The 26,556-nt window shown below is 59.6% G+C and overlaps 2 protein-coding genes across 5 annotated transcripts; one reads left to right on the forward strand and one right to left on the reverse strand.

The window, feature by feature from the left end:
- CAMSAP3 (calmodulin regulated spectrin associated protein family member 3) lies at nt 1–16,255 on the forward strand. Of its 2 annotated transcripts, XM_055545577.1 has the most exons (19): nt 1–256; nt 7,019–7,272; nt 7,650–7,772; nt 7,867–7,962; nt 8,152–8,184; nt 9,071–9,118; nt 9,384–9,522; nt 10,325–10,464; nt 10,540–10,633; nt 10,724–10,775; nt 10,950–11,023; nt 11,331–11,400; nt 11,496–12,969; nt 14,228–14,367; nt 14,449–14,756; nt 15,082–15,181; nt 15,552–15,664; nt 15,745–15,863; nt 15,950–16,255. In XM_055545577.1, the coding sequence occupies exons 1-19, from the start codon at nt 109–111 to the stop codon at nt 16,253–16,255; spliced, it is 3,831 nt and encodes a 1,276-aa protein (XP_055401552.1). In that variant the 5' UTR covers nt 1–108. The 2 variants fall into 2 exon arrangements, with proteins under 2 accessions (XP_055401552.1, XP_055401562.1); XM_055545587.1 differs by lacking the exons at nt 8,152–8,184; nt 9,071–9,118.
- On the reverse strand, nt 15,874–26,548 carry XAB2 (XPA binding protein 2). 3 transcript variants are annotated; one of them, XR_008701982.1, is made up of 21 exons: nt 26,025–26,141; nt 25,125–25,273; nt 24,730–24,853; nt 24,302–24,499; nt 23,458–23,592; nt 23,220–23,384; nt 21,828–21,972; nt 21,268–21,419; nt 21,041–21,160; nt 20,794–20,925; nt 20,490–20,621; nt 20,231–20,344; nt 19,288–19,450; nt 19,007–19,197; nt 18,698–18,820; nt 18,436–18,607; nt 18,106–18,235; nt 17,879–17,988; nt 17,675–17,784; nt 17,098–17,179; nt 15,874–16,027 (listed from the first exon to the last, which is right to left on the reverse strand). XR_008701982.1 is itself a non-coding variant. In XM_055545546.1 (19 exons), exons 1-19 carry the CDS (start codon nt 26,411–26,413, stop codon nt 17,723–17,725), a joined length of 2,568 nt encoding a protein of 855 aa, XP_055401521.1. In that variant the 5' UTR covers nt 26,414–26,548; the 3' UTR covers nt 17,672–17,722. The 3 variants fall into 3 exon arrangements, 1 of the variants encoding a protein (XP_055401521.1); XR_008701979.1 differs by lacking the exon at nt 26,025–26,141 and adding an exon at nt 26,363–26,548 and having other exon boundaries at nt 15,875–16,027; XM_055545546.1 differs by lacking the exons at nt 15,874–16,027; nt 17,098–17,179; nt 26,025–26,141 and adding an exon at nt 26,363–26,548 and having other exon boundaries at nt 17,672–17,784.
- Nucleotides 26,549–26,556: the final 8 nt, after the last annotated feature.

The raw sequence follows: 26,556 nt of genomic DNA on the forward strand, positions 1-26,556 counted from the left end.
GGTGGTGGTGGCGGCTGTGGTGGCGGCAGCGGGCCCGGCCCGGGTGCGAGCGCGGCGAAGCCCAGCCCGAGCGAGCGCGGAGCCGGTGCCCGCAGCCCCCGCGCCGCCATGGTGGAGGCGGCGCCCCCGGGGCCCGGGCCGCTGCGGAGGACCTTCCTGGTGCCCGAGATCAAGTCGCTGGACCAGTACGATTTCTCGCGGGCTAAGGCGGCGGCCAGCCTGGCGTGGGTGCTGCGGGCCGCATTCGGGGGCGCAGGTACCGGGGCCAGGGGAAGAAGGGGGCGGCAGGTGCGGGGGGCGGGGCGCCGCGCTGGGGAGGCCGGGGCCGTGGGAACAATAGCGCCGGCCGCCGGGGGCGGGGGGGTCCCCGGGCCTGGGCCCCTCGGCGCCGGGCCTCTGGGCTTCCTGCTCGGCCCGGGCGGTGGACTTTGCCCGCGCGGCTGCGGGAGCACGGTGGGGGTGGGGCCGGCTGCCCAGCTCCGCGCCACGACCGGGGCGTCCGGGTCCCCAGGTGAGCCGGGCAGGGTCTGTGGGCCGAGTGGTGTCCCCCAGGGCGAGCCTCGCCTCGCCTCTGGCACGTCCTCCCCCCACCCTTTACACCCTTATATCACGCGCCCGCGAGGACCCCCGCCCCTGTCCAGGCCGGACACACACACCCGGCGTCGGCCCTGCCTGCGCTGCGGGCGGCGAAGGGAGCTCCAGGAAGCCCCTCTCTCGCCTCCATGGCCCCGGCCGGCGGCTGGCAGCTGTGACTTATTGCCCCATTTTACTCAGGAGGCGGGCGAGCCCGGCAGAAGGGAAATGGCTTATCCATGATCGCCGGGAGTGGGGGCCCAGGTGTGGGGCCTTGTCCCACTTCCTCCCCAAGACCCACATGTGTGGAGACTTTGGGCCACCCCACGGGGGAGGAGGATGTGGGTACATCCCTAGGATTTGAGGCCCAGGGCAGTTTCAGTCATGGCCTCATGCCAGAGCCAGGAGTCAGGGCCTGGCCATGGGGAAGAGGAGTTAATTAAGGTCTGGGCCTTCTGGGGGGACGCCCTGCCCGCCTACGGGTCCTGCCCACTGGTCTTGGCACCAGCTGAGCACAGCCCATCCCCCCTTCAGTGGCCTTCCCAGATCAACCTGTTCTGGGTGTGGGTCTTGGTGACAGCTGTCCGTCTGTCTCCTGGTTCCGCCTGAGCCTGTCTTTTTCTCCCAGTCTCTTTCCCTGCAGTCTCCCAGGCAGGGCCCACTCTAGGGCCCACCCACCCCCAAATACCTGCTTGAGGAAGAGAGGAAGGATTGGCAGGGAGAGAGCCCAGCCTGCCCCAGTCCCCTGCATCCCAAGTTATGAGGCCACAGAGGACTCAGCTTTGGGAATCAGCTGGGTTTGAGTGCCACATTCCCCCAGAATGTGGACGAATTAACCCAATTCTCTAAGCTTCTGTTGAGTCCTCTGTAAAAGAAGGCATGTATTCACTTTGTTATCCATTTCACAATTGTCCACTAAGTCCCAGGGCAGTGCTGGGGTGAGTGGGGTCCCAGTTTCATCTTTCACAAGGTGAGACAGACAGACCATGGGATTCTTCTGTGTCTGGCCCACTATACACACTAAGCGGATGTTGCTATTTCTGCTGCCATGACCAGTGGTATTTTTATTAATGATAATATTATTTGTCCTCTGTCCAGGGGACCGAAGAGAAATTACTATTCCATTTTGCAGAAAGAAAAGTCAGGTCTCTGGGAGGATGCCCTGACTCACCTGGTTCTGTTTTTACTGACCTCAGCTCCCCCAAATTGTGTGATATGGTCCCAGAGGGTCAAGTTCAGTCTGTCCCCTCACCCATGTTCTCTCAACAGTGGGGGACTGAGCAAGGGGAGATCCCAGGCTCTAGGCAGGAAGTGGTGAGCAGACCCCTGCTTGATCCATGAACTCTGGAACTCTTTACTGATGCCTGTTGGGTGCCAGGCCAGTGCTGGGCTCTCAGGACAGAAAAGATGGGGATGAACTCTGGAGAGAGGACGATGGGACCTGAAACCAGACCGTTGCTTCTTCTAGTGATAAAGCTGGTGATGTTCAAGCAGTGTTGAAGAGGGCTGCCAGCCCTGCAGAGGGGCTAGGGGAGGAAATCCTAGAAGTCTTCCAGGGAAGGGAGGAGAAGGGACAGACAGCTCACTAGAGGAGGGAGCGTTTGGACCTTGAAGGCTGTGTAGGAGTTTTCTAGGGGGAGGAGACCCACAGGGAGTTCTCTGTGCCGTGCCCAGGAGTGGCTGGGGGTGATGAGGGAGTCTGGTGCCATTGGAGAGGTCCTCTCAGGCCACATGTGGGGATCTGAGGGCCCTGGGGAGCTGGGGAAGGTGTTTGGGGACTGACAAGATGAGATCAGTTATGCAGTTGCCCCTCTGGGGAAAAATGGCTAGGGGGATGGGGTCTTTCGGGTGACCCAGGGCACAGGCCTGAGGAGGTTGGGCAAGAATGCAGGCTAGTGGGCTCCACAGTGAGCTCAGAGATAAGATAAGGAAGGGTGCCATCTTTACACAAGTTTGGGAAGTGCTACATGCAGTCCCTCAGGCCTCCAGAACCTCCCTGTGATGCTCTAGGGAGCTAGGGTCCTGTCGGCTCCACCCTTTACTCTCTCTTTGGATCTTGGCCAAGTCATCTTAGCTGTCTGGATCTATGTTTTCCTATCTGTACAATGGATAAGTTTCATAAGAATTCCATGAGCAAGGGAGGTGGGAGGAGGCTCAAGAGGGAGGGGATATATAGATACTTATGGCTGATTCCATATCAGCGGTGTATGGCAGAAACCAATACAACATCGTAGAGCAGTTATCCTCCAAATAAAAAAAGAAAAGGAATGCCAGGAGCAGATGCACACAAGGCGGGTGGTCCAAAGACTAGCTGTGCTGTCCAGCGTGGTAGCCACGAGCAACATATTGTTGTTCAGTCACTTACTTGTGTCCATCTCTTTGCGACCCCATGGGCTGCAGCACACCAGGCTTCCCTATCCTTCACTATCTCCTGGAGGTTGCTCAAACTCATGTCCATTGAGTCGGTGATGCCATCCAACCATCTCATCCTCTGTCACCCCCTTTTCCTCCTGCCCTCAATCTTTCCCAGCATCACGGTCTTTTCCAATGAGTTGGCTCTTCGCATCAGATGGCCAAAGTTTTGGAGCTTCAGCATCAGTCCTTCCCATAAATATTCAGGGTTGACTTCCTTTAGGACTGACTGGTTTGATCTCCTTGCAGTCCAAGGGACTTTCAAGAGCAACATGTGGCTGATCTAACTTGTGAAAGGCTGTCAATGTAAAATACACAGTGGCTTCTGGAGACCTGGTACCAAAAACAAAAAATGTGAACATCCCATTAATAATGTTTTTATGTTGACATGTTGAAATAATATTTTGGGGATATATATATATATATGGTGAGATATATTACTAAGATATATATTACCAATATATATATTTTGGGTGAGATATATTATAAGGTCTTGTTACTCCTTGCTGCTTTTTAAACAGTACAATAGAAAAATTTAAACTTCTTGTGTGGCTCGTATTCTATTCCTGTTGGACAGTATTAAGTGCTCCAATAAACATAGCATAGAACCGCAGTTCTCAACTGATGATGAGTTTGTCACTTAGGGGCCATGTTTGGGAATATCTTTGGTTGTCACTATTAGAGAGGACAGTGCTCTTGTCAGCTCTCGAGGAGAGACCAGGAAGTCTGCTAAACATGTTACAATGCCCAGAACAGCACTCCCTGCCCCAATTCCCCACACCTACAGCCCCACTAAACACAAATCGTCCAGCCCCAAATGCCAGTTGTGCTTCGGCAAAGACACACTAGTATAACCTAAGTACTTGATAAACATTGTGTGTGCTTGGGTTGTGTCCGACTCTGCAACCCTATGGACTGTTGCCCACCAGGCTCCTCTGTCTCTGGGATTTCCCAGACAAGAATACTGGAGTGGGTTGCCATGTCCTCCTCCAGGGGATTTTCCCCTCCCAGGGATCAAACCCATGTCTCTTGTGTCTCCTGCATTGGCACGTGAATTCTTTACCACTGCACCACCTGGGAAGCCCCTGACCCCGGAAGCCCCTTAATAAACAGTAGCCATCGGTAGCTCCAGCTCAAGTTGTCATCTTCAAGGCCCTGACAAGTCCTGCAGGAAAGAAACTTGTTTCATTTTGCTGATGAGAGCAGGAAACAAACCTGGAGCTAGAGAGAGAGGGAGGAGGGTTTGGCTTCAGGGGATGCCAGGAGCTGAAGCCCGGTGAGTTGAGGCTGGATGTTGGAGGTGGGGAGAGAGAAGGAGGGATGGTGTTCTCTCACTGTGATGGGAACAGAGAGAAGGAGAAGGATGCTAAGGATTAGGGGCAGTGCCTGAGCTGCAGCAGGAGGCAGTGCTCAGATGACTATGGAAGCCATCATTGTGGTGGGAAGGAGGTGGGGAGAGCATGTCCATTGACAGGGCTGCTCAGACAGAGCTATCAGGAGCCCAGCAATGAAAAGGCATGGGGGCAGGCAGCCAGGCTTGAGTGGTGGGAGAAAGAGAAAAGAGACAGGATGTTGGGAGACACCAGAGGGAGGAAGACTTCCCAAAGAAGGAGATGCTCGGCAGAGAGCCCAGGCAAGATAGTGGGCTTTGGAAGGCCACTGCTGGCCTTGGGAAGGCTGGGAGCTACAAGGGAAGGAACGGACTGGGAGGGGTCCGATCGGGAGTAGAGTGGAAGGAAAGAGAACCTGGAGAACTTTTTTCTAATTGGAGTATAGTTACAATGTTGTGTTTAGTTTCACATAAACAGCAAACTGACTCAGTTATACATACATATATAGGCTTCCCAGGTGGCGAAGTGGTAAAGAATCCACCTGTCAATGAGGGATATGCAAGAGACATGGGTTCGATCCCTGGGTTGGAAAGATCCCCTGGAGTATGAAATGGCAACCTGCTCCAGGATTCTTGCCTTGAAAATTCCACAGACAAAGGAGCTGACGAGCTACAGTCCATGGGGTTGCAAAGAGCTGGACATGACTGAACGACTGAACACACACACACACACACACATTCATTTTCAGATTCTTTTTCAGTGTAGGTTATTACAAGATATTAAGTATAGTTTTCTGTGCTCTGCAGTAGGTCCTAGTTGGTTATCCAGTTCATAGTGCTATGTATACGTTAATCCTAAATTCCTAATTAATCGCTCCCTGCTTCCCTTTTAGTAACCCTAAGTTTGTTTTCTGTCTTGTTTCTGTTTTGTAAATAAGCCCCTTTGTATCATTTTTTTAGATTCCACATATGGAATATTCCACATATTCCAAGCGATGGGGTTTGATATATGTGTTTCTCTGTCTGACTTCACATAATATAATCTCTCACTCTGGAGAGCTTTTCCTTCAAGGGTCAGGGAGATGGCCCAACTCTTCACAAGGTTTGGGTATTAAGTGGGAAGGTCAAGTGTGAGTTTAAGGGGTGGGGAAAGATCAGAGTGGGCAGGGAGGGGTTGAAGGCAAGGGTGCCTGGGTCCTTGTAGCTGAGGGCCGGGACCCCGGGGGAGCACTGCTGTGAACTCAGGCACCTGAGGAAGGCCTGGTATGTCACATTCAAATGTTTCTGAACGGTACAATCCTGCTTCCTCGCATTCTTCCAACACAGGCAGAACCCACGTGTACAGATCAGCGGCTCTGACTGGGATAAGACTTGGGGCCTCCCTGGAAGGCCCAGGAGGGCAGATCTAACCGAGTTGGATCCTCCTCCTCTACCTCCCGAATCTTCCTAGTGGCTCTGATTTTTCTCCTCCTCACCCTTGGGTTCTACTTGGTTGGGGTTCTGCTATTGCCCTCCTCCCCCTGGAGCTTCCTCAAGCCTCCTCGTCTTACCTTGTCCCTCTCTTTCAGAGTTTCCATGGCTGCCTCTAAGTCCCCGGCCCTCCTGTACCCCCATCTCAGCCAACACCCTCTTTCTCCCGCCTGTCTTCCCCCTCCAGATAGGGCTCTGGGGGCCTCTCTTCCCCCCACCCCCTCCCTTCAGTCACCAAGTTCAGGCCATTCACCCCTCTCAACGTGTTTGCAGTCTGTCCCCTCCTCCATTCTATGCCCCTCCAGCCAGCCCCCCGCTCCACAGCTCATCCCACCTCCAGCCTCCACTCTAAGGGTGTAGTCTCCTTGAGACCTGGGTTTGAATCCCAGTCCCAACCTTTTTTTTTTTTAAAATATTTATTTGTTTGGATATTTAGTTGTGCCATGCTAACTCTTAGTTGCAGCATGTGGGATCTAGTTCCCTGACCAGGGGAGTGCGGAGTCTTAGCTACTGGCCCACCAGGAAGTCCCCCAGTCCCAGCCTTGATGAGCTGTGTGGCCTTGGTGCCTAGGTTTCCTCATCTATAAAGCGGAGTTACCACGTGTGCCCAGGCTGCCTCTTCCTAGGGTTGCTGTAAGGGGAAGCACCGGGGAGGTCTATTAACCCTTCTAGTCTCTGTAGTCCTTAGGTGAGGGCGAGAGGCGTGGCTTCAAGACCCCGCCTATCTGACCTCCATTTCCACTCTGGGTCCAAGAGCCCGCCATCTCCTCTAGGCTTGGTGCTCCGTCCCACCCACCGTCTCTCCTTTGTATGCAGATCCCCCTGCCGGAAACAACATCATCCCTTCATCTGGGAAACTCCTCCGCATGTGCGCCTCTCATCTTAGCCCAGCTCCCCTATTCTCCCATCTTGGTGCCATCCTCCTTGGTACAGACCTGCCCCAACCCACATCCCACCCACCCCCTGCTTTAATTGGGGCCATGTAATTGTATGTAAGGGCTTCCCTGGTGGCTCAGACGGGAAAGAATCTGCCTGCAATGCTGGAGTTCCGGGTTCGATTTCTGGGTTGATCCCTGGGTCCTGGAGAAGGGAATGGCTACCCACTTCAGTATTCTTGCCTGGAGAATTCCATGGACAGAGGCGCCTGGTAGGCTACCAGTCCATGGGGTTGCAAGTATGGGCGTTTGTGCCCCATGCCCTGACCCTGCCATTACCTCCACTCCGCCCCCGCAGAGCATGTGCCCTCGGAGCTGTGGGAGCCCTTCTACACGGATCAGTACGCCCAGGAGCATGTGAAGCCCCCGGTGACACGGCTGCTGCTCTCGGCCGAGCTGTACTGCCGGGCCTGGCGCCAGGCGCTGCCGCAGCTCGAAGCACCCCCTAGCCCTTCTGCGCTTCTGGCACTGCTGGCACGGAGGGGCACAGTGCCTGCGCTGCCCGAGCGCCCAGTGCAGGAGGCCGACCTGAGGCACCAGCCTATCCTCATGGTAGGCCCCGCCCCTGCCCAGCCAGGCCCCGCCCCACCAAACAAAGTCCCTCCCCCACCAAGGCTCCGCCCATCAGCCCTGGCTCCTCCTACCAAGTCAGGCACCTCCCAAAAAGGTGCTACTCTGGACGCCAGATCACTAAGGCCTAGTTTGTGACCTTCAAGTATTCTGGCCTGGAGAATTCCATGGGCTGTATAGTCCATGAGGTTTCAAAGAGTTAGACATTGAGAGACTTTAAGTTTCCCTTTCAAGCTTGGCCTGCTTCCCAAGCCCGTCCCACTGTAAGCCCCTCCCACCTCTAGGTTTTTCCTGTTTCTTTTCCCTTGGAGGCCTCCAACCTGTGCTCTGGGCTCACCCTTCAGCCCTTGCCCCTACAGGGAGCCCATCTAGCTGTCATTGATGCCCTCATGGTTGCCTTCGCCTTCGAGTGGACAAAGACACTGCCTGGTCCCTTGGCCCTAGCCAGCTTGGAGCACAAGCTCCTTTTCTGGGTAGACACGGTAGGTGGGGGTTGGGCCAAGATGGGGGGTGGGGGGGCGGAGGTGGCCAGGACCGGTCCAGTGACTAGAGTGCTAACCTCTCCCTGCTCCGCAGACCATCCGGCGTCTGCAGGAGAAGACGGAGCAGGAAGCTGCCCAGAGAGCTACTCCAGCGGCCCCTGCAGATGGGGTGGCCCCAGCGCAGCCTTCGGTGAGGCTGGGGTGATGGATGGAAGGAAGGAGGGAGGGGCGGATCTTTCAGGGCTGGATGGGTAGGTCGGGGCTGTGCCTCGAGGCCATTCTTGCTCTTGGCGGGGCCGGAAGTGACTCTCTTTCTCTCTCTGCCCCCTTGCCTCTGCCCACTCCTGCCACACTCTCCTCTCTGCCTCTCTGGCATCAGTGCCCCACACGCTGGTACTGGAAGCTGGTTCCTGTAAGTGGGGCTGTCTTTCTGCCCTGTCTGCCCGCCCCGCTTGTCGCTGTCTGTGTGTCTCTTTCTGCCTGCCTGTCCCGCTCCCTCTCCTATTCTCCCCTGCTCCCAGTTATGAGCAAAGGAAGTAGGACCCAGCCCTGCGGGACAGAGGGAAGCCCTTTGGGGAACCAAGGCAAGAGGGTCATCTCTGCTCTTACTTCTCCCCTGGTATATGACCCCCCCTCCCAGTAATCCAGAGGCTTGTCCACCTGAGCCGAGGTGGGGAGACCTCTGGGGCTTCTGAAGGGAGGACCCCAGCCCATCAGACACATGGATCCTGACCCCAGCAGGCAGGGCACAGGGAGAAGACCCTTCTGGCCAAGAGGAAGATGCTCAAACCCAAAAGAGGGGAGAGGAACCTTCCTAACTGAGCCTCCAGCTTCCCTAAGGACAGCTCCCTGCTCCCAGCTCTGGAGGCAGTGGAGTGTCCATCCCTGAAGTGCAATAAGGGGAAAGTGACCACTGCAAGTGGGGTGAGGGTGGGGGCACTTTGGGCTGAAGCCCCTGCCTTTGCTCACTTCAGGGCCTCCTCCTTCCTCCCACCCTAGGGCCTGGGTCAGGGGCTCCTTTCCTGCCTACCTGCTTCCTCTGCATGCCCTCTCCCAGCTGGGGCCTGGGTCTTTTGAGTGGGTGGGGGAGGACTTCCTGCATGAGAGGCTGCTCTGTTGGGTCCCTCCGTGCTGGGAGGTGCTGGGGTCCCCAAAGCCGGCCAGAGCACAGCCAGGGAGCTGGACGGCCAGGGCTCAGGACAGGGGTCAGGGCCGTCCCCTATCCCGGAGGTGTGCTTGGGGGCCCAGCAAGTCAGCACCCCTCCCGCCCCGCTGACGGCTGCTCCTCTCCCCCCCAGCACGCAATTGCCTTCTGTTTGAAGGAGTCGGGGAGCAAACCCCCCATGGTAATGTATCCCCCACCCCGGGGTCTCAGGAGTCCCTGCTCCCAGCCCCCGCTGCTGGCCTGGCTGCTCGCGGACACCTCCTCTGCCTCTTGCTGCTGCCCTTCCCCACCCTGCTCCAGGCTGGCCCCCCTCCCACTCTGGCTCTGGGACCCCCCTGGCTTCATGCCCCTTCGTGGTAGAAACCCCAGGCCTCCCCACACAGCTTGCATGACCACGGACTTGGAGGCCAGCCTGACCTCTGACCTGACACGGCTCCCACCCGCAGATTCGATATCGCAAGGACCGTGCGGTGGCCCGACGTGCCCCCTGCTTTCCGACGGTGACCAGCCTCCAGGACCTGGCAAGTGGGGCAGCGCTGGCCGCCACAATCCACTGCTACTGTCCCCAGCTCTTGCGACTTGAGGGTGAGTAAATGGGTCTGAGCCAGATCCTTTCCCGACAAGCCTGGCACCCAGGCCTTGGCTCCTGTCCCCAGAGTATTGCAGAGACTCAGGATTGGCAGACCTGAGTTTGAACATCTCTCTTCTATTAATGAGCTGTGTGACCTTGCCCAAGTGTCTAAACCTCTCTGTGCTGCCTATAATTCAGTGTGTTAGTTGCTCAGTCGTGTCTGACACTTTGTGACCCCACTGTAGACTGCCAGGCTCCTCTGCCCATGGGATTCTCCAGGCAAGAATACTGGAGTGGGTTGTCATGCCCTCCTCCTGGGGATCTTGCCAACCCAGGGATCGAACCCAGGTCACCTGCATTGCAGGAAGATTCTTTACCATCTGAGCCATACTGTGTGATTCCATAATTCAGTCCTGCAGCAAATGTGAGTAGAGTAGAAACTGTGTGCCAAATCCTATTGTAGGCACCAAGAGATCCAACCAAAAGAATATGGACCTGCCCCTGGCCTCAGGCGGCTCACATCCTAGTTGAGAGAGAATGAACCATAAGTTCATTTAGAGGAATGTTCTGGATGTTAGGTACTTTGTTAAGTGCTGGGTAGTCAGAAGCCATTTGAGGTGAGTTCTAGGGGGACTAGCATTCCAGGCGGTGGGGACAATAGATGCAAAGACCTGAGGGACAGCCAGCCTATCATGACACCCACCTTATGAAGGGGGCCCGGCTCAGCTCATCAGTCGAGGTGTCCGTGTGTATTGTGTGCTGGGACCCCGTCCTCCTTCCTGGAGAGCCAGGGACCCAGGCATCCTGTCCCGACAGAGGTATGCCTCAAGGACCCCATGTCTGTGGCGGACAGCCTGTACAACCTCCAGCTGGTGCAGGATTTCTGTGCCTCCCGCCTCCCTCGGGGCTGCCCGCTGTCCTTGGAGGACCTTCTCTATGTCCCACCGCCCCTCAAGGTAAGGCTACCTCATGGGCCTCATGGGCATCCGGAGCTGTGGGTCCGGGCGGCTGACCCTGCCTCTCGCCTCCAGGTCAACCTGATGGTGCTGCTGGCTGAGTTGTTCATGTGTTTCGAGGTGCTGAAACCTGACTTTGTGCAGGTCAAGGATCTGCCTGATGGTCACGGTAAGGCCTGGCCCTGGGCCTGGGGTGGGGTGAGGTTGAGGGGGATGGTGGGAAGACCAAGCCCTGCCTGACCCTCTGCTCTGTGTACAGCCGCCTCCCCCCAGGCCACAGAGGCCTCTACTCCCCAGAACAGCGGCAGCAGGTACATCCCCTGGTGGGTGGAGACTTCCCAGCCACGATGGGTTCCTCCTCCTGCTGGGTCCCTCCTGCTGGGTAGGCTAGAGGGGAGGTGTCAGAGGGTACTCTGGTCTCCACTCCCAAGGGGAGAGGGGAGGGGGATGGGGGGGACCCTTGGCTGACACACGTCTCTTGGCAGCTCTCCTGTCTTCAATTTCCGCCATCCACTCCTGTCACCTGGTGGGCCCCAGTCCCCACTCCGAGGATCCACAGGTGAGGGCAGGGGGATGGCTGGTCACTGGAGATCCGCACCCCCCACACCCAAAGACTGCCCCTGCTGACCTCATGTGGACACCTTGTGACCCCTCCATTGGGTCTGTCTGGTACCTGAATGACTTCCTTGGTGACATTCACTGGCCCCCACAGTGACCTCCTCACAAGGACCCCCTAGTGACACCACGTGGCCCCCAGCTATCCATCCACATAATGCCCCATCAGTGACTCACCCACTGACACCCCATGGCTCACCCCACCCAGGGTCCCCAGTGACCCCAGAATGACCACTCATCACCCTCCCCAGGCTCGCTGAAGTCCTCCCCGTCCATGTCCCACATGGAGGCCCTCGGCAAAGCCTGGAACCGTCAGCTCAGGTGAGCACATCAAAAGGGCCCAGGTAGTGGAGTCAGAGGGGCCAGGTGGGGCCTGGACCTGTCCCAGGGGCTGACCCTTCCCTCCGGCCGCCCAGCCGTCCCCTTTCCCAGGCCGTGTCGTTCAGCACCCCCTTTGGCCTGGACAGCGACGTGGATGTTGTCATGGGAGATCCCGTCCTACTGCGCTCCGTCAGCTCAGACAGCCTGGGTCCCCAGCGCCCTGTGCCAGCCCGGACCCCTGCGCAGCCACCCCCAGAGACTGGTGACCTGCCTACCATCGAGGAGGCCCTGCAGATCATCCACAGTGCCGAGCCCCGGCTGCTCCCAGATGGGGCTGCCGACGGCAGCTTCTACCTCCATTCCCCTGAGGGGTCCTCCAAACTGCCGCTGGCTTCCCCCTACCCACAGGAGGGGGCCTCAAAACCACTGCCTGACGGGCCCACCAAAGTATCTGCCTACTTGCCCCACCCCGAGGGCCCCTCAAAACCGGCTCCCTGCCCAGCTGGGGAGGTATCAAAACCACCAGCCCTGCCTGAGGGCTCCCCAAAGGTGGCAGCTTCATCCCCAGCAGCCAGCAACTCTGAAGTGAAGATGACCAGCTTTGCTGAACGCAAGAAGCAGCTGGTGAAGGCCGAGGTCGAGGCCGGGTCCCCAGTGGCCACCCCGGGGGCACCGGAGGCCCTGAGCTCGGAGATGAGTGAGCTTGGAGCCCGGCTAGAGGAGAAACGCCGGGCCATCGAGGCCCAGAAGCGACGGATCGAGGCCATCTTTGCCAAGCACCGCCAACGACTGGGCAAGAATGCTTTCCTGCAGGTGCAGCCCCGGGAGGCTGGTGGGGAAGCAGAGGCAGAGCTGGGCCCGGCCCCTGGCGGGGAGCGGCCAGCAGGTGAGGGCCAGGGTGAGCCATCCCCACGGCCAAAGGCGGTGACCTTCTCACCAGAACTGGGCCCGGTGCCCCCCGAAGGACTGGGGGACTATAACCGGGCAGTGAGCAAGCTGAGCGCGGCACTCAACTCTCTGCAGCGGGACATGCAGAGGCTCACAGACCAGCAGCAGCGGCTCCTGGCCCCACCCGAGTCCTCCACAGTCGCCCCTACTCCAGCTGCCGCCGCGTGGGTCATCCCCGGTCCCACAACGGGCCCCAAAGCTGCATCCCCCAGCCCCGCCCGGCGCGCCCCAGCTGCCCGGCGCAGCCACGGGCCGGGCCCCAGCCCCGGCCCCAGCCCCACACCCCGCAGCCCCAAACACGCGCGGCCAGCAGAGCTGCGGCTGGCGCCCCTGACCAGGGTGCTCACGCCCCCACACGACGTGGACAGCCTCCCCCATCTGCGCAAGTTCTCACCGAGCCAGGTGCCGGTGCAGACGCGCTCCTCCATCCTCCTGGCCGAGGGGCCGCCCCCCGAGGAGCCCGCAGCACGGCCTGGCCTCATCGAGATCCCACTGAGCAGCCTGGAGGAGCCAGCGGCTGAGGACGAGGGAGATGGGAGCCCCCCTGGGGCTGAGGACTCCTTAGAGGAGGAAGCGTCTTCAGAGGGAGAGCCCCGCACCGGACTGGGCTTCTTCTATAAGGTGAGCACCTGAGCAGGTGGGGGCGGGGCCAGGTGGGCAGATGGAAGAACGAACGGATGGGCAGACAGGCAGGTGGACGGTGGTCGCATGGATGGGGCTTCCTCAGTGTATGACCAGACAGACAGAGCTGGTAGGGGAACAGAATGGATAGATGGTTAGCCAGGTGGGAGAGGCAGACCTACTAGGTGTGTGTGGTCAGATGGACATGTAGATGCGGTAGGTAGTGGGTGAATACAAAGTAAGTGGTAGACAGATGGACAGGGGTGGCCCAGTAGACGGATGGGTAGGTGGGTTATGGACAGGTGAACAGGAATAGGCAGATCGACAGATGCAGCTGGCATCTTCCACAGCATCCCCTCCCTCCTGTCCTCTCCTCCCCACTGCCCCCAGCATGGCCCTACAGTTCCTCTTTTGAACTTTTCCATATCCAATCACTCTTCTTCCTGTCGGCATCCCCAGCCTGGGCCAGCACCTTTTACTTGGACACCAGCAGTCTCGTCCTGATTGGTCTCCACTGCCCACCCCTCACCACACCAATCCCTGGCCATTGTGAACTGAGCAGTTAGCATTTATCTAAAATGTAAATTAGACCCTGTCACTCCCGTCTGTGGGCTTACCCAGTGGCTCAAACAGTAAAGAATCTGCCTGCAATGCAGAAGACTGGAGTTCAATCCCTGGGTCGGGAAGATCCCCTGGAGAAGGGGATGGCAACCCGCTAACAATATCCTTGTCTGGAGAATCCCACGGACAGAGGAGCCTGGCGGGCTACAGTCCATGGGGTCACAGTCGGGCACAACTGAGCGACTAACACACATACCCCTATTTAAAATCCTCCTGTGGCTCCCCTTTGGTCCTAGAATAAACTGGCCTCCCTGCTCCACACCTGCTCAACCTGCTCTGGTCTCAGGGCCTTTGCACTTCCTGTTCCTGCCCCAGAATGCACTCCTCACCACTCAACCCCACCCAGTTCAGTCCACATCATTCTCCTAGGCTGCTTCCTCCAGGAAACCTCTCCTGGTATCTCCTAGGATAGATCCTGCCCCACCAGTGTGCTCACCAGTATTGCGTCCTAGCTGGGTTGAGGCCTTTGTGTGCCCAGAACCCAGCATGGGGTCACACACAGAGCAGGCACACACCAAATGCCTTCAGACCAATGACAAAAACTCAAGGACATGTGAGTGGCTGGCAGGCTGGGTCAAAACAGACTCCAGCCGAACCAGGGGAGGGACAGCCAGTTACACTCAGTGCCTGCCCCCAGGATGAAGACAAGCCCGAGGACGAGATGGCCCAGAAGCGGGCCAGCCTGCTGGAACGGCAGCAGCGGCGGGCTGAGGAGGCGCGGCGGAGGAAGCAGTGGCAGGAGGCCGAGAAGGAGCAGCGGAGGGAGGAGGCCTCGAGGTGAGGCTGAGCTCAGCCCAGGACCTCTGCTTCTGGCAACCCTGCCACCTGTCTGACTGTGTCCATCTCTTCTGTGCGTAGGCTGGCCCAGGAGGAGGTGGCCCCCAGCCCCCCTGCACCCACAGCTCCTACGGCCTCTGCTGCAACCCCAGCCCCAGCTGCCCGGGCCCCTGCTGAGGAGGAGGTGGGCCCCCGGCGGGGGGAGTTCACACGGCTGGAGTATGAACGCCGGGCCCAGCTGAAGCTGATGGACGATCTTGATAAGGTGCTGCGGCCCCGGGCAGCAGGGAGTGGGGGGCCGGGCCGCGGCGGTCGGAGGGCCCCCCGGCCACGCTCTGGTTGCTGTGATGACTCGGCCCTGGCTCGGAGCCCAGCCCGTGGACTGCTGGGTGAGGCCCCCGGGGGGCAAGTGGGGCGGCTTGGGGTATACACACAGGGCTGCAGTGTGGGGGATCAAGGCTTCCAGAAGGATGTGGGGGCCATGGCAGGGTAAAGGGTACTGGCTCAGAGTTCTCTCCAAAGCTTAATAGGTCAGGCACTGCTTCCCTACAGCCTGGCTTAGGGGGGACGGAGGGTGGTCAGTGTGGGGTGAGGGTCTTAGGCAGGGTTGACCCCCATGTTCCTTCTCCAACTGGCCAGGTCAGGCCCCCTGGGCATACGTGGAGGTAAGGGGGCTTGGTGGGGGGTGCTTGATCTGACACCCTCTGCTCCCAGGCTCTCGGCTCAGCAAAATCTACTCCCAGTCCACCCTGTCTCTGTCCACGGTGGCCAACGAGGCCCCCAGTAACCTTGGTGTGAAGAGGCCCACATCTCGGTGAGTTTGGCCTGGACGTGCATGTGCTTATGTGCCACATGCCTCTCGGAGTGTGCGTGTGTGTGTGTGTGACTGCATGTGTGAATGCGTGCCTAGGAGTGTGATATGGCACAAAGAGCTATATGGTGATATGGTGCCAGAGATGAAAGGTCACACACCTGAGACAGAACCTAAGGATGCATCTCTCTGCTCCCATGTTCAGCGTGCCCAGGGCTGGGACCTGGCCCTGCAGGGACTTAAGAGCACAGATAGTATCTGTGGATACATTCTGCTTTGCCGTTGTCCTGGGCGCACCCTTCCTGGGTCTCACTGCATACTGATTTCGTCCACCACTGACTGCACCCCTTCCCCATCCCACCCTCCCCCGCAGGGCTCCATCTCCATCGGGCCTCATGTCCCCCAGCCGCCTGCCCGGCAGCCGCGAACGTGAGTGGGACAATGGCAGCAACGCATCTTCCCCGGCCTCAGTGCCTGAGTATACGGGTAGGTGGTGGGACTTTTGGGGGTGGGGGGGTGGTGAGCACCGGCCCCCGCCAGTCCCTGCTCACTGCCCTGCCCGCTAGGTCCGCGGCTGTACAAGGAGCCGAGTGCCAAGTCCAACAAGTTCATCATCCACAATGCCCTGTCACACTGCTGCCTGGCGGGCAAGGTGAATGAGCCACAGAAGAACCGCATTCTTGAGGTAGGCCCTTGCTGGGACTTTATAGGGGGTCGGGGGCAGGTGGGGGGTCTCTGGTGGCCTGGCTAACTGTGTCTGCTGCCCACCAGGAGATCGAGAAGAGCAAGGCCAACCACTTCCTGATCCTCTTCCGCGACTCAAGCTGCCAGTTCCGGGCCCTGTACACACTGTCCGCAGAAACAGAGGAGCTGTCACGGCTGGCAGGCTATGGCCCCCGCACGGTCACACCAGCCATGGTCGAGGGCATCTACAAGTACAACTCAGACCGCAAGCGCTTCACGCAGATCCCCGCCAAGACCATGTCGATGAGCGTGGATGCCTTCACCATCCAGGGACACCTCTGGCAGAGCAAGAAGCCCACCACTCCCAAGAAGGGCAGCAGCACCCCCAAATAGCCCCATCCTGGGTAGTCCGCAGGCCGGGCCCTGTGTACTCCGACTGCCGACCCCTCCGGGGACCAGCCCGGAGGACAGTCAGTCGGTGTTCCTGGGTCCTGTCTGTCCCCGACCTTGTCTGGGTGGGGCTGGAGTCCCCACCCCCTAATTTTTGTCCCGTCCTGCTGTGGGGGCTGAGCTGGGAGGTTCAGGGACTCAGGGCTCAGCTCAGTCCCCCCCAACCGTCTGTCCTCCCCACCTTCTTGAATAAAGTAATTTAAAGAGAGCGAGACTACTGGAGACTACTGGCATCTCCCCGAGGCTGGCTGGGGGGCTGGGGACATCTCTGCAGGAGAGGTTTCCCACACTCGCCGACCACTTCCTGTCTCCCAATTCTCTCTTGATCCTGCTCCAGCCTCTTGTCTGCCCCCTTTGATGGCTCTGGTGCAGCTCCTGCCAAGGTCTGGCATGACTCCCCTGCCAGGGCCCCGTGGCCGCTTCCCAGCTGCCTCTTAGCTGAACTCCTGGGCACCTGGGGCTTCTAGCCAGCCCTCCCCACCCCCACTGGCTTCATTTTCCTCCTCAGCCTGGCTGTTATTATCGGCCCCTCTTGTCATTTGGTCCTTGGCCAACTGCTAAACTTGATCTTCTCTCCCTCAGCCGCCTGCCTACGTTTCTAGACTCGGTGACTGCCTCTGGGCCAGGGGGTCCTGTTTCTCTCAGCCGAGCTCCAGGTCTGAGGTTGCTGCCTTGGCGTGGCCCCTGGATGTCTCAGGTGGAGGAGCTAAGTCACAAGCTCAAGTGGGGAACCTCAGCCTCCCCAGGGTCACCTGATCCTGCACATTCGCCTCCTGAAGGCCTACCTGCTCACTCGTTTCTCTGTCCCCATGACTGCATCCCCAGTCACCTCCTGCCACCAGCCGGTCCCACAGCAGTCTGCCTGGCCTGTTAAGGGCACAAATCTGATTAAGTCCCTGGATGCTTCAAATCCTTTAATAGCTTAGAGCCCGATAATGGCTTCCCAGAACTTAGGACTAAGGACCACGCCCTGGTCGTGGCCCAGGGCGGAGGTCTGGCTCCTGGCTGCTGTCCAGGTAGAGAATAGCCTTGCTAAGATCGCAGAGGTGATCAGGGTGCCGCCCTCGCCCAGGGAGGAAGGGTTCGAGGTGGGGTGCTGTCTACCTGCTGATGGGAAGCGGGACAGGGCCCCTCCAGGATCAGGCCCTCAGGCCACGGAGAGACTGGCCTCTCAGAGTCCAGAACTGGCTCGGTGGGGTGAGGGTGGGGCGGGTGCCTGCCCTGGCCTAGAGCCCAGCTGCCCCACCTCCCACATGAGCCAATCCGGGGGTGGAGGGGGGCAGGGCGCTGAGTTGGCAAACCCCTCAGGCACCTGGGCAGCAGGAGAGAGGGGGCAGGAAGGAGGCTCAGACCAGGACATACAAACACAAGCTTCATTGAGGGGAGAGGCAGAGTGGGCAGGGGCAGAAGTCAGTCTTCCTTCAGGCTCCCGAACACAGCGGCTGGCACGCTCTGCTGTTCCAGGCGCACCTCTGGATGGGGGTGGGATGTGAGGAGGACTCGGTCACTCTCTGGGAAGGGGTCCCACCCCCACCCTCCACCAGACCTGGCCCACTGGCCCCTCACCGTTGGGCTCCAGGTCCATTTCATCCTCATCCTCGTCCTCGCCCAGCTCAATCTCCTCCGGGTTGGCCTGCTGGGCCAGCTCAGCCAGCTCTTCCCGGGAGGCGTCACTCCTGGGGCGGGCAGGGGCCACACTGCTCAGCCAGGCCCAGCGGCCCCCCACCTCCTGGTGCCTCCCCTCCTGAGAGCTGACTGGCTCCGAGCCCCAGCCTCAGGGCGCCCTCCCTCACCTCACAAACAGGATCTTGCTCTGGGCCCTTGAGGGCTGGTCCCGCTCAGCCTCCGCCGCCAACTGCTCAGCACGCTGCTCCAGCAGCTTCATGTCATCCATACCGCTCTGCCCGGGGGCCAGGTCGGACACTGGGGGTGGGGGCAGGGAACGTGGGGGTCAGATGCCATGGGGACCGTGCCTGCTTTGCTCTGGGTGCTGCTGGGTGCCCCCCATGTAAGCCTGAGGCCCCAATCCCCCAGGAAGTTCCCAGCCTGAGGCATGGGGAACGGGGTGAACCTTGATGCTCTCAGACCTGGGAGGCCAGCACCCATGGCAAGGGCTCGCTCACCGGTGCCCGTGGCGCTGCCCGACACCTTGAGCATCTGCGAGGCCATGAAGTTGACCTGCGTGTTGTATGTGGCCTGCACGCTGCGGCGGATCCGCAGCATCTCCCGGATGGTGTCCTCGTTGCCATGCCGGACCTCGAAGTCCTTCCACGTTTGCCAGAAGGACCCGGTCGTCTGCAGAGTGGGTAGCAGGAATGTGAGCTGGTCAGCTTGGCCACAACCTCCCACCCCCCAATCCCTCCCCAGGTCCAGGACCGTCCCTACCCGGGGGTCGCAGATCTGCGAGCAGAAGCTGTATATGGCCCGGGCACGGTCGATCTCCCCAAGCTTGCACTCCATGTCAGCAAACCGCAGGCACATCTCCCGGGCATGCTCGTCAGACAGCACCTGGTGGGGTTGGGAGGGGTCAGGGAGGCTGGGATGGGGGCGGGGGTGCACACACCCCTCTGGGCACACCAGGCTGGCCCCTGGGCAGTGAGCCTGCCCTCTACCACACACACACAGACTCACTCAGATTCCCTGCCTGCAAGACCCTCTTCTTCCCCCCTCACCCCCCACCCCCGACGCAGGCACCTCAATGGCCTTCTGATAGATGCTGCGGGTGTGGGTGACCCCGTAGATCTCAGCCGCCCGCTTGATGTAGATGTTGAACATGTCGTACTGCTGTGCAGGCTCCACAGCCCTGGTGGCACGCTCATACACTGCCATGGCATGCCGCGCCAGGCCCCACTCTTCTTCCAGCTGCGCGTACAGCAGGTACAGCGCTGCGGCAGGACAAAGCGGGGGGTGGGGTTAGAGATCAGCGGTTGGGCCTGGGATGCGCCCCCACCCCCAAGACCATTTGACCCCCTCACTCTTGGCATATTTGGGAGGGCAGCCATCCAGCGCCTGCTCAAAGAGGTCGCGTGCCCGCTCCAGCTTGCGGCCCCCGTAGCGGGCAATGAACTTCGTCAGGTAGGTACTCCAGATGTCCGACACGTTGGGCCACTTGAACAACGAGATGCCACGCTCGTATGCCTGCCCGAGGGGGTGCTGTGTGTGAGCCCTCAGCAGGAGGACCCCTCATGCCCATGTCCCCTTCTGGCTCATTCAGCGGGCCCCTGGCCTGCCTGCCTCTCCCTCCTGCTCCTCCCCATGATCACGTAATCAAAACCCAGCCTGGCGGCCAATGCATGGCCTGTCTCCCTCTATAGGCTGCCAGGACCCTAGACAGAGCTGGACTAGGACTCACTAAGGTTACTCAGCAACTTTATGGCTGAAGATGAGAGTAGATCCTCAGCTCAACAGACACTGAAGCCTAGGGAGAAAGGTCACCACCCAGGCAGGGGGGCAGGCCTGACACTCAGAGGCGGCACTCATGTGTGTACAACACCCCACCCCTGCCATGTCCCCGTTCCTGTGTCCCTGTGCCCCTCCAAATTCAAGTCAAAACCCTAGCTCCCAGTACCTCAGAACAAGACTATTTGGAAAAAAATTTTACAAGATGTAACTTGAGTTAAAATGAGATGATTAAGGTGACCTCACTCCAATACAACTGACATCCTCATGACAGCAGAGGCAGCCACGCCAGAACACCACGAAGAGGCGACCTCTACAAGCCAGAGGGAGGGGGCTCTCGGAGGAAAACAACCCTGCCCACACCTTGATCTCAGACTTGGGGCCTCCACGACGAAGAAAACGCACCTCCGTGGGTTAAGCCGCCCAGTGGGTGGTACCCGCCCAGTGGGTGGTACCTTGTGGGGGCGGCCTGAGCACAGGAACACAGTGTCCCTGACACCTGGGTGGGGACCCCCATACCTTGAAGCTCTCCTCAAAGTACTTGTGCTCCTCCAGGAACATGGCGTAGTTAATGACAATCTGCGGCGTGGCGATGCGCAGGTCCAGGATGCGGTCGTACACTGCTTTGGTGGACTGCAGGGCGGGGACAGGGCGGTGCGCCCCAGGGGTGGAGTCAGCCCCCTTCCCCTCCCTGGGGAGCGCGTCCCACTCCCCCACTCCATCCCAGGGGCTCCGCTGGAAGGTGCAATCCCACCCCCATCCTGTTCCAGGGGCTCACCTGGAAGGTGCCGAGGCTCTCCTCCAGGTCGGCCAGCATGGACCACACCTTCAGAGACTTGTACACACGGTTCTGCACAGGCTCTGAGCCATCAAAGTACTCAGCGCGCCGGGCAGGCAGCGCTGTCGCCTTCTGCAGGGGCAAGGACGGCAGTGGGAGGCGCTCAGGGGGCGTCCGGAACCCTGACCGCACACCCTGCAGCGCCCAAGCCCGCCCATCCCACCCCTTGCCGGCCCATCCCACCCCTCGCCGGCCCATCCCACCCCTCGCCGGCCCATCCCACCCCGCGCCAGCCTATGCTCACCCGCAGAAGTCGCAAGGCCTGGTCGTAGTTCTCATGCCGGAGCTCCAGCTCTCCACACTCACACCACACACTGGCCAGGTCGTCCACCTGCTTGAAACTCACCTTGGTGGCCTTCTCCAAGATGACGCGGGCCTGCGGGGGGTGTGGGGGGGGGGCGGGGCGGGACAGAGACCAGGCTGAGACCCCGCCCACAAAGGGGGCGGGGCAGAGGACCCATAAGACTTCCATACGCGACACCCACACTCACATCGTCCAGCTGCCCGTTGTCCTCGTAAAACTTGGCGAACGCGACCCACAGCGTGTGGGGCTTGCCGGTGGCCTTGAAGGGGTCCACCGTCTGCACAGCCTCCGTGTACGTATTGATGATCTGGGAGGGAAGGGCTGGGTCAGGCTGGGCGGGGACCTGGTGGGGAGGGGGCGGGCCTCGGAGGAGGGGGGGCCAAGACAGGCTCTGGAGGCGGGGCCGTCACACACCTCACGGGGGCGGCCCTGGTGCAGGGCCACACGCTTATGCCACTCGTGCACGTGGTGCGGGTTCTGGCGCAGCAGGACGCTGTTGAGGAGCAGGGGCCGCCGGCTGATGAGCTGTTCGAAGCGGGCCAGACGTAGCTCCAGGTCTACGTCATCTGCGAAGTCGGGGCAGGGCGGAGGGCGTCTGTTCACAGTACCCAGGGCACCTCCTGCTCACTGCCGGTCCCTACCCTATGCCCCCACTGTCCATCTGGGCACTCCCTCTCCGAGCTGCCCCAGGGCCACCATGAACCCACAGGTGGGCAGGGTCCAGGCTACCCTGGAAACCCCTCAATCCCACCGCCCCCACCAGCCCTCCTTCCCTGCCAAGCTCTGGCCCAGGCCCCCTCTCCACCTCACTGTCTACCCTGCTCTCCGTTCCCACCAGCGTTCAACCCAAGCCCCACTGAAAAGTGTCCCCAGTCCTGGCAACCCACCCACTCACACTCTCCTGCTGCTGGCCTCTGACCCCAAGACCCACTCACCCCCAAGAAGTCACTAAGGACCCCTCTCCCCCAGCTCACCCTCCTCCTCCCGCCCCAGCTCCGAGGCAGTCTCCATCTTCGCCGCAATCATACTCTCCTCGAATTGGGCATAGCTGTCAAACACCTGGGTGAAGTCCCGCACGGTCATCACAGTCCGGATGGCCTCCTCATACACGTCCCGAGCCTGCAGGGAAGGGAAGTGGGGGAGGAGGGTGTAAGCAAAGTGCAGGGGAGAGGCGCGTGTGACCACTGCAGGGACCCTAGGCATCTGACAGAACCGGCCTCTGAGCACCCGTCCCAGATCAGAATCCCCGCAGGGTACTCCCTGGGGCCTGCCCAGCACTGCCAGCACCCAACAATGGTTGGAGCTCTCCCTTCCCCTCTTCTACCAGGTGATCCGGGACCTCAGCTCCTCATCAGTAAAGAGTGACAGCTCCTCATGCAGTAACCATGGGGCTCAAGTGAGATACATGATGGCCCAGCCCCCGTGGGACCGAAGCGGGGACCAACCACCCTGCCAGGACCTGAACCTCAGCAGGTCACGGAGGGCTCAGCTGTTGCTACAAAGTACCCCTCACACCAGTCTGACCCCTCTTTCCAGCACACATTCTCCTGGTCATTCCCCAAACCCCGAGGGGACGGGCAGTATGAAAGGAAAGTGGTGGGAGGCCCCCTCACTCTGCCCCTGCCTGGCCAGTCTCCTGCTGCCAGCCCCGGCCTATGCGGTCCACTCAAAGTGTCAGCCCGAAGGGTCTTTGTATTTTTGTAGAACGCACAGCTGGTCAGGCCTGTGTCCTGCTCACGGCTGGCTAACTGGCAGCTCCCTGTAGCGGGACACAGTCGGCCCCTTGTTGGCCTGCAGGGCTCCTCCTTCCCCCAGGCCTGCACAGCCCCCTCTGGGCCCCGACTCCAGCTCCACCCTCTTGCTCTGATCACCCCTGGCCCACCCCCTCCCCATCCTCGCAGCCCCAGCCAGCCCCTCCAGGGACCTCTCCGAGCCCCCCCCACGGCCCCCATCCCCAAGCTTGCCACTCCACTGTCACAAGGAGAACAGCCAACATGAACAGATGGTAAAACCAACACCTCAGGAGGGACCCTCACACCAAACCCCAACTCCAGCCTGAGTCCCAGTAGGTGGGAAGGCAACTGTCACTCTCAAAAGTTCATTCTCAGGAAACTTCAGCAAATGAGGACACCCAAGCTAAAACAGGTCCAAGGCACCACCATGGAAAACTAGGTTTCGCTGGTTCAAGGTGGGTGCGCTCGCTGGCAGTCTGCCTCGCCCCACCTTCAGGAAGGCACGTGCAAAGGTGTACACTAACAATACACTGGCACGTGTTTCTGCTCATATGCACGTCCACAGGTGTCCCCAAAGGCTGAGTGCTGGAGGGAGGCCCTGCCCCGCTCCCAGACCCCTGCCTGCCCAGGCACCTTCTCGAAGTGACCGCTACGGATGTAGTAGTCGGCCAGCGAGCACCAGAGCTTGCCCAGCTGGTCGGTGAAGCGGGTGAGGCCCCCGCGGATGATGGCGTCCACGTTGAGAGACTGCACCTTGTCAGGGTTCTGGGAGATGAGGTCACAGAGCTCGTGCCACAGCTGCGGGGTGAGGGAAGGTCAGCCTTGGCCCCAAGGGGCCGGCCCTCCCCCCTGGCCAGCACCCAGGGCCCACCTGGTAGTTAGACTTGCCGGCCTTCGACACGAAGCGTTCGTCGTTCACCACGGTGGCCAGGCGCTGCGCCGCCTCATCCAGCCGGTCGCTTGACTTGAGGTACTCGATATACTCCTCAGCGCTTTCGGGGCTCAGCTGGGCACCCACACACCACTGGCTGTCAGTGGGGCCACAGGGCCACACCACCATGCCCCCTCCCACCCCACCTCCGGTCAGCCACCCACCACTGTTCTGGGCAGGAGCTAGCACTGCACTTCCAGTCTCAGCCCCAGCCCTCACCAGTCCAGGTCCAGCCCTCACTGTCTGGGTCAGACACCAGCGGTCCAGCCTGCACAGACCAGGCCTTGCTTTCATCACAAGCCCCCTACCTAAAACAGCACTGCACTAAGGACTTCACGATGCATAAGAGACTATAAATTTGGGGAAACCGCATGAGGCCTCCATACTGTTTGCCCCTCGACTCTCAGCCCTGCCTGTTATGTGTTTATCTCCTGTTCCCTGCCCTCTCATGGTTGCAGAGTTACTCCGGTTTATGCAGTCAGGTCGCAAGCATCTGTCTGCCAGGTGAGACTGAAAGCTCCATGAAAACAGGGACAGTCTTAGCCACTCTATCCCCAGCACCTGTATCCCAATGCCGGACGTGGAGCAGATGCTCGCAAACTCTCTGGAGATTGAACACAGAACTCACAAACAAAACCTTGTCTGTCTCAATGAGCCATGTTCCCATTTCCTGTCTGTCAGGGCACACAGTGCCCCCAACGAGCCCGTTTTTGGAAAGTCCTGACCTGGGGAACTGGCCCACCTGCCTGAACCTGGCCCCATCTTGCCCTTTTAGGGGCCTCACCTTGAGGAAGCGCCGGTAGCCCCGCACAGCAGTCTCAGGCAGGGGGTGTGAGCGCAGGAAGCGCAGGTACAGGGGCCAAATACGAGAGTGCTGGGTGATGGGCAATGCCCGGAGGGCCCGGTCGAAAGTTCGGCGTGTGTGCGTAACACGTCCCTGGTCCATTAGGAACTGGCAGTAATCCAGCCACAGCCGGGGCATCTGGAGGGGTGGGGAGAGGAGGGGCTGAGCTGCCAGCCTCAGCACTGGGCCCCAGGATGCTGGATGTCCCCTGCAGCAGGACCCAGAACCCCAGTGTCCCTGGAACTAAGTCTTGCTCAGCCCGGCATGCACAGAGGTCACAGAATTCCCACCCCTGCTCTGTCCACCTCCGTGGACTCTGAGCCTCACCTCCCTACTCATTCCCTGGCCCAGCCATGCCCCCTCCCCACCTTGTGCATGAACACAAAGGCCCTCTCGTGGCAATTGTTGACATCTTCATAGGCGGGGTCGGTCACGCAGCGATGCTTCACCTGCGCCCGGCGGGCCTTCAGGTAGCGGTACCAGAGTTTGTAGCTGGGAGTTGGAGGGAGGGGCAGTGACTGGTCAGCTTTTATGGACTCCGGGGACCCTTCCCTCTGCCCTATGAGACGAGGGCTAGGAGCAGGGGCCTGGGGAGGATGGCCAGGACATCAGGGAAGGTGTGCTCAGCGATTCCTGGGATGTCTACTCGCTGACACAACACCTAGGAGGGACCTGGGACCTACTAGCCAGTTCTGGTGTGATGGGATAAGATAGGGTGGGGCAGGGGGGCGGGGGCAGGCAAGGCAGCTGCTGCCAATCTCACCTGCAGGGCAGCAGCTTGAGCGCCCGCTCATACAGTTGATTGAGCCTGGGCTTGGGGGCCCCCTGCTTGAACTCGATGTAGCGGAGCCAGCACTTGACAGAGAACTGGTTCCGCATGATTTCCTCCTCATAGGGGAGGTCCTCTTCCTCCTGCCAGGGCCGGGGTATGGGGAGAAGATAGACCTGCTCTCAGAGCCTGCGCACAGCACCACTCCTACTGGGACCCCTACCCAGGTCCCAGATGCCACTGCTCACCACTGGAGCCCAGTCACCCAGATACCAGGACCAGACTTTTACCCCTCAGAATCTGATGACCTACAACGTGACCCAGACTATCAGACTCCTCAGTCACCGGGTTCCAGGTCAGGCATGAAACTATCACCCAGATATCACTCTCTTGGCCTTCCGAATCAAGCTATCCACTTTCTGGCCCAGGTCACCAGACTCTACAGACACCAAGGTTCTGGTCCAACGCTAGACCTCTGCCCTGGTCACCAAGTCTTACCTCCTCAGAGCATGACTCCCCAGACACCAGACCTTTGGCATCTCAGGCTCCCACCAGCCAGTTTAGCTCAACTCTGCCCCAGAAGTTGGAAGCTAAATCCTTTATCTCAGTTAGAAAGGTATGGACAAGTTCCCTAGCCTTTAACTCGAGACACCAAGAAGCAATCTAGGGAAAATGCCACGCCTCTACTCCAAACACCAAGACTTTGACTCTCCAGGATTCTACTGGCCGTCGCCCACTCAGCTCCACATCACCAGGTCTTTACTTCTTTTCCCAAGATTCTCCCGGTCCAGACACCATGCCTTTATCCCAGAAACTATAACGCTCAGGACCAGACCTGGACGGTTACCCGGAACACTTAGATTTTACCAATGAAACCAGCCCTGGACTACTCACCAAGCTTTTACTTCAAACACCAGGCCTCTCAAAATTTAGCTACATGAGTTTCCCTTCCCGCCCACACCCTGCGCGCTCCCATTTCCGCCCCAGGTCTGGGATGCCAGGCCCTTAACTTCGACCATTTGCTCTTTACTAAGGTCACCTGAGCTCCGGCACCAGATCTTTGCTGCTGACCAGCCTGGTCCAGACATCACGAGTCGGCCCGTAAGGGTCCTCCTGCTCTCAGACCGGCCCAGTTTTAGCCTAAATACCCCGAGTGGCCAAGCCCCAATCCCCTGAGGTATCTAAGCCCCGGCGCCCCTATGAATGCCACCCCCGGCCCGCCGCGGACTCACGAACACAAGGTCCGGTCGCTCGGGCCTCGAAAGCCGCGCCATCACCACCATTTTCCAGGTTCTCCAGATACGGACAGGAGTCGCGGTATAATGACGTCTATGCCTAAAGGCCTCCTATCTCGAACCAGACTAATTTCCCATTGGCTGAACTCTTCCCGATCATGCGCCAGGTGTTGTTGACTTTCCGTTCGACC

Source organism: Bubalus kerabau, chromosome 1 (genome assembly GCF_029407905.1).
Source record: "Bubalus kerabau isolate K-KA32 ecotype Philippines breed swamp buffalo chromosome 1, PCC_UOA_SB_1v2, whole genome shotgun sequence".
NCBI lineage: Eukaryota > Metazoa > Chordata > Mammalia > Artiodactyla > Bovidae > Bubalus > Bubalus kerabau.